Raw genomic sequence first — 6,487 nt, 5'->3', positions numbered from 1 at the left:
AGTCAGTCCAAGTCCGCCCGCAGCCCCCGACACCCAGCGCCATGAACCAGATCGAGCCCGGCGTGCAGTACAACTACGTGTACGATGAGGACGAGTACATGATCCAGGAGGAGGAGTGGGACCGCGACCTGCTGCTGGACCCCGCCTGGGAGAAGCAGCAGAGGAAGGTCAGCCGGCGTGCCGTGTCCCCCCGCGTGTCCGTGTCCCCCACGGGTCTGTCCCCCACGTGCCATGTTCGTGCCCTCGGGCGCCGGCCGTGGGGAGAGCTGTCCGGGTCCTCGCAGCCGGGCGCCGGGTGAGAGGGGGCACGTCCGGGGACAGGCATGAAGCCAGGTGTCCTGTGCGCGCGCGTGTGAGTGACACGAGAGGACAAAGCGAACGGTGTTCAATGGTTCTGTCCGACTCCCATCAGACCAGACCCTGAGCCCGTGACCTTGGCCCCCGAGTTCTGCCTCCTGGCCCCGCTGTGCTCACAGGGCTGCCCCCCAACAGCCACTGAAAACCCTTTCCCGAGTGTCCCGGGCTCCTTCGAGGGGGTGCTGCCCGAACCCTGGACATTCACGATAACGCCCTGATGATTCACACTCTATTTATGGGTCCCTGAGGTCAGTGCCCGGCCCAGGGGCTGAGCCAGCCCTCAGCGCCCCATGCCACCCCGGTTGGCACTCCCCGGGGCCCAGTGGAACATTCCACTCTTCAGGGTTTCTTCCTGATCCCTTGGCTGGGACAAGCAGGGATGCTCACCAGGAAGATAATCCCCCTCCTGCTGCCAGCGCAGACCTGCGCACCCAGCCTACGAGGACCTGCCCTGGCAGAGCAAGGCGCCCTGTGCTTCCCCCTACTTGGCGGGTGGAGGGGAGGGTGAGGGGAGGGAGGGGGTGGAGCAACGTGGATTTCCCTTCTTAGGTCCTGTTGCTAAGTGGATGACCTTTGTTGACCACATGTGTGCATGGAAGTGTGTGCATGGGAACCGCCACGGCCGACACTGTGCGTGATCACAGGGTAGTTCACGCGAATCAGTATAGGATTGGAAGACACATCCCCTACTTCCCTCCCAACCGAATGTTAGCTGGAAGGAGAGAGATCTCATATTTGGATAATTATTAAATAACCAAGCAGGATTTCTGTTTTATTGTCCACTGTCTCTCTTAAAATAACATTATTATTATTATTATTATTATTACTGTTGTTGTTTTAAAGCTTGAATTTAGCTACATTTCATTTCCCACCTTAGTTCCTAAGACTTCCAACCATCCCTACCTTCTTGGAAACCAGAGAATGGAAGTCCTAAGTAGAAGTTGAATCTATAAAGGAAAAATGAAAATCTCAAACCTTCCACGGTCTTTCATGACTTATTGCGAGGGAGATGTGTGGGCTGAGGATTATTAATGTGTCATTTGGACGAGCTGATGCATCACCGATCAGCAAGATGTGAAAAAGTGACTTTGATTCCTAGCAGTGAGTGTTCCTTTAAAAAAATTTTTCTTACAATTTTGTTACATTTTTCATGGGTTAAAAAAACTTCTTTGTTTCAAAGATTGCTTTGTCCAGTATAATAGCTAAGGAATTGGACAGATAGTCTGGGTCATGTGGTCATTTGCCCATCACTTTTTAGAATAGACTCATCACAGTGGCTTCTGTTGGTTTTTAAAGTATGGTACAGTCACAGAGTAGAGCTAATGTCCGTTCCCAAATATCGACATAAGTCTTCTGCCGTATTTAATTTTTTAAAAATGTATTCACGATATTTTTGGATATAATGGCTTTGCAATTTTTTTTAGGTGTTGGTTTCCTGTGTTGCTATTATCATTGTCTAGCACTTGAAGTATATTATTAAGAGATGATTATACTTTCTGATCCCGATTCCAGGTCATGCTAGAACGTTCAAAAATGAGAATTTATTTTGTTTCGTAAGATAGGCTGAGTGTTGTAGACACTGGGGGGAAACACACAGGCCCGGGCAGCTCCGGAAGGACCTCTGCTTCCACTTTTGGTATAAACGACCCGGGTCCCGGAGATAATATGGACCCGCGAGGGCCGTGCAGCCGAGACCCGGCCTCTATTTCTGTCCGATGAGACACGCTGCTGGAACAGGGCGAGGGCAAATGCCTTTGCTTCTATTGTGGGCCACCTTCTCCACACTTGCCATTTCAGTGATATGCCGGGTATGAGATCTGTCAACAGATGCTGGTAGCACATGATGACGTCCGCAGGGTTAGGACGGTCGCGGCGCCTAATTATAGCCAAGTGCAGAGTCTCGGGCTGTGGCCACCCTCGCTGAGGAAGGACTTAGTAAAAGTGTAGCGCTGTTTTTTTTAAAAATAAGAAATTAAAAAAATATATATATATACATATATATATTTATTGATTGATTACAGAGAAGAAGGGAGAGGGAGAGAGAGAGACATCAATGATGAGAGAGAATCATGGATCAGTGCCTCCTGCACGCCCCACACTGGGGATAGTGCCTGAAACCCGGGCCTGTGCCCTGACCTGGGAATTGAACCATAACCTCCTGGTTCATAGGTCGATGCTCAACGACCGAGCCACGCCGGCCGGGCGAGAGATTTTTTTTTTTAAATTGTGGTAAATTCATATAACAAAATTTATCATCTTAACCATTTGCAAGTGCACAGTTCACTTGGATTAAGTATATTCACTTTGTTATGTAACCAGTTCCTAAACTCGTTTTATTTTGCTAAACGCAACTCTGTGTACCCACGAGCCCATAGCTTTCCATTCTCCCCTCTCCCAGCGCTGGCAGCCGCCATGGCACCTCCTGGGGCTATGAACTAGCCCCTCCAGGTGCGCCCTGAAGGTGGGGCCTTGCAGTATTTAACCTGTTGTGACTGGCTTACTTTACTGAGCAGAATGTTTTCCAAGTTCACCCACGTAGTAGCGTGTGTTAGAATCTCCTTCCTGTTTAAGGCTGAATCCTATTCCATGGTATGGAGAGACCACATTCTGTTTATCCTTTCGTCCGTCGAGGGGCGCCTGGGTTGCTTCCATTCTTGGGCTGTCGTGAATAAATAACGCGGTTGTGAACGTGGGTGTGCAGACATCTCTTTATGACTCTGCTTTCAATTTTGTTGGTTTCACACCCAGAAGTGAAATTTCTGGGTCCCGTGGTCATTGTTTTCAACTTTTTGAAGAAGTGGGATCCTTTTTGCAAAAGTGGGAAATGCGGACGATGTTGCATTTGTCATGGGGACGTACAGGCGTTTCCAAGCGCCCCCACCCCCTTCTCTCTCAGGGCTGTTTAGCAAACAGGGGTAGGAATATTTGTATTCGCATAACGTAGGCTCTTCGCACGGGACTTTAGAAACTCCCAGAGCTTCGGTGTTTACAGCGGTTCTCAACCTGTGGGTCGCGACCCCTTTGGGGGTCAAACGACCTTTTCACAGGGGTCGCCTAAGAGTCTTAGGCTAAGACCATCGGAAAACACATACATAATTACATATTGTTTTTGTGATTCATCACTATGCTTTAATGATGTTCAATTTGTAACAATGAAATTGGGGGTCACCACAACATGAGGAACTGTACTAAAGGGTCGCGGCATTAGGAAGGTTGAGAACCGCTGGTGCAGAAGCAAGCTTGCCCTGGAGCCTGAGGACCACATTCAGCCCCTCATCGCTCCGAAGCCCGACCCCGAGGTGACTGGTCAGGACAGCAATGCGGAGTATGTGCGCTATCTCCCCACGCAGGGCGCTGTCCCCGCTGCGAGGCTGGCGCAGACCTTTTAAGGAAGTGGCTCGTGTTTCCGTACATAAGGGGCCTTGCATTGTTAGTGTGTGGTCGGCTAGAGGATCGGTCAGTGCCGCTGGCAGCTGTAGGAAGCATGGGAGTCCTTCATGGGGTCCACATTCAGACTTCCGATCGGCTTCCATCATTCCTAAAGAAACTGAAGTTCTGCATGCTCACAGTTTAAAAATATATTTGTATTGACTTCAGAGAGGAAGGAAGAGGGAGAGAGAGATAGAAACATCAATGATGAGAGAGAATCATCGATGGGCTGCCTCCTGCACGCCCCCCACTGGGGATCGAGCCCACAACCTGGGCATGTGCCCTTGACTGGAATTGAACCTGGGACCCTTCAGTCCGAAGACCGACGCTCTAGCCCCTGAGCCAAGCCAGCCAGGGCAGTAATGTGTTTATGTAACCAGTTAGCATGCTCAAAGCACCCTGACCTCACATCCGTTAATTCATGGGACCCCCTCACCCACCCGCAGGGATGAGGGCAGCAGCTGTGTCTGGATGTGTCTGCTACTCAAGATGTGATGGAGGGGTGTGATGGAGGGGTGCGGTGGAAGGGTGTGAAGAGGAGATAGGCTCCACTGAAGCTAAAGATGCAGCTTCAGCCCAGCCGGCGTGGCTCAGTGGTTGAACATTGACCTATGAACCAGGAGGTCACAGTTCGATTCCCGGTCAGGGCACATGCCCAGGTTGCCGGCTCGATCCCCAGTAGAGGGTGTGCAGGAGGCAGCCGATCCATGATTCTCGCTCATCATTGATGTTTTTCTCTCTCTCTCCCTCTCTCCTCCTCTCTGAAATCAATAAAAATACATTTAAAAAAAAAAAGATGCAGCTTCAAGTTTGAGAGAAAATGGATGGGTAGCTGGGCCAGGGTGTAGGGGTTGGGATGGTGGAGCGAGCATGGGCCTCACTGTCCAAGCAGGTTTTGAGCCCCGAAGAGCCCCGTCCCTGTGGTACCCGTATCGTTTGCAGAAGAGATCGGAGCGGGTGAGGGCCCCTGCTGGGGGCCCCAAGCACACAGGCCAGAGGCGATGGAGGCAGCCGTGAGGAAGTCACCCATTTGAGAGTGATCAGGAGGGATTAGGAAACGTATTAAATAAGCCGGTGTTGTTCCAGGGCAGGCGGTGGTATAAACCCAATTAAGCAGATATGATCTCACCCTTCGAGCGCCTGGACTTCAAGCTCAAGACAGCGGCATTGACAAGTAAAGACAGCTAATGCGGAGGGACTGTTGGCGCACCGGAGACAGTGTCCGGATGGAGAGCTAGGTATTATTTTTAAATTGTATTTTATTGATGTCAGAGAGGAAAGGAGAGGGAGAGAGAGAGAGAAACATCAATGATGAGAGAGAATCATTGATTGGCTGCCTTCTGCATGCCTCCTACTGGGAATCGAGCCCACAACCCGGGCACGTGCTCTGACCAGGAATCGAACTGTGACCCCCAGGTTCCTAGGTCGACGCTCAACCACTGAGCCACACTGGCCCGGAGAGAGCTAGGTATTTACGTGGTGTGTTATCAGGTGCAGGGCAGTGACCTGTAGTGCTGAGGGGCACGTCTTGTGTCCACATGCCATGGCGTGAAGGAGGGCTGGGGTCTCAGGTGGCCTTCAATAACTAGAGCAGTGGTTCTCAACCTTCTGGCCCTTGAAATACAGTTCCTCATGCTGTGACCCAACCATAAAATTATTTTCGTTGCTACTTCCTAGCTGTAATGCTGCTACTGTTATGAATCGTCATGTAAATATCTGATATGCAGGATGGTCTTAGGCGACCCCTGTGAAAGGGTCATTCGACCGCCAAAGGGGTCGCGACCCACAGGTTGAGAACCGCTGGTCTAGAGGAAGGTATGGATGGGCAGGCAGGTGGAGGCTTGCTATGGCCGTCACAGGTGCAGGAGTTCCAGGACGGAGAGTCGCCCTGAGACTGTCACCCTCCTCTGGGGACTGCCCTACCCCTAGGCCGCGTTTAGCAAGGAAGGAACTCGAACCCCAAGTGAGATGTTCCTTGCGTGTGGGGTGAGGGAGGAATAGAACCCTTAGCTGGAAACTTCGCGCATGCAGCTTCAGAAACTGTCAGAAGGCACCGCCGTGGCGCAGCTGGGACACCTACAGAAACGGGAGCTGGAGTGGGTGGGAGCTGCCGCGCTGAGCAGAGGAGTTGACGCGGAGAACGCTGGAGCACAGTCTGGACTGTACCCGTCTCCCTGGGAACAGCACTGATTCCTCCGGAAAAACAGAGAGCGGAGATGAGGGTGCAGTGGGCTGGCTGCGGTGCGCGGCGCATCTCAAAGGAAGGAGCGTCATAGGACAAGAGGTTGGTCTCTACAGACGTCAGGGAACATGTTTTGCACACACACGTATCTGTGTGAGTCCACACACACACACACACACACACACATGCTTCTTCCCTCCCCACAGTTTTCTAGATCAGAAACTAGGGATAGTTTCACCTATTTTTTTTTTTTTTGAGAGGAAGGGAGAGGGAGAGAGAAACATCAATGATGAGAGAGAACCATTGATTGGCTGCCTCCTGCACATCCCACAGCAGGGATCCAGCCCACAACCCAGGCAGGAATTGAACTATGACTTCCTGGTTCATAGGTCGATGCTGTACCACTGAGCCACACCGGCCGGGTGCAACATGTCTCTAGTGGATGACTTGGAGCCACTGAGCTGTCGGGATGTCTTTGCTTTTCTTCCTGGAGAAATACACTCCTCCCCCCCCCCCCCC

The 6,487-nt window shown here is 51.5% G+C and overlaps 1 protein-coding gene across 1 annotated transcript in view; it reads left to right on the top strand.

Moving 5' to 3' along the window:
- ACTN2 (actinin, alpha 2) overlaps positions 1–6,487 on the top strand; it is a 58,200-nt gene that overhangs the window by 13,236 nt on the left and 38,477 nt on the right. The window contains exon 2 of the mRNA XM_014529275.1: positions 3–167. Coding sequence (XP_014384761.1) covers positions 42–167 — 126 coding nt within the window. The 5' untranslated portion in view covers positions 3–41. The remainder of the gene's footprint in view (positions 1–2; positions 168–6,487) is intronic.

Source organism: Myotis brandtii, unplaced genomic scaffold (assembly GCF_000412655.1).
Source record: "Myotis brandtii unplaced genomic scaffold, ASM41265v1 scaffold679, whole genome shotgun sequence".
In the NCBI taxonomy this organism is placed as follows: domain Eukaryota; kingdom Metazoa; phylum Chordata; class Mammalia; order Chiroptera; family Vespertilionidae; genus Myotis; species Myotis brandtii.
Note: the sequence above shows the minus strand (reverse complement) of the source record. Positions and strands in the feature narration are given on the sequence as shown.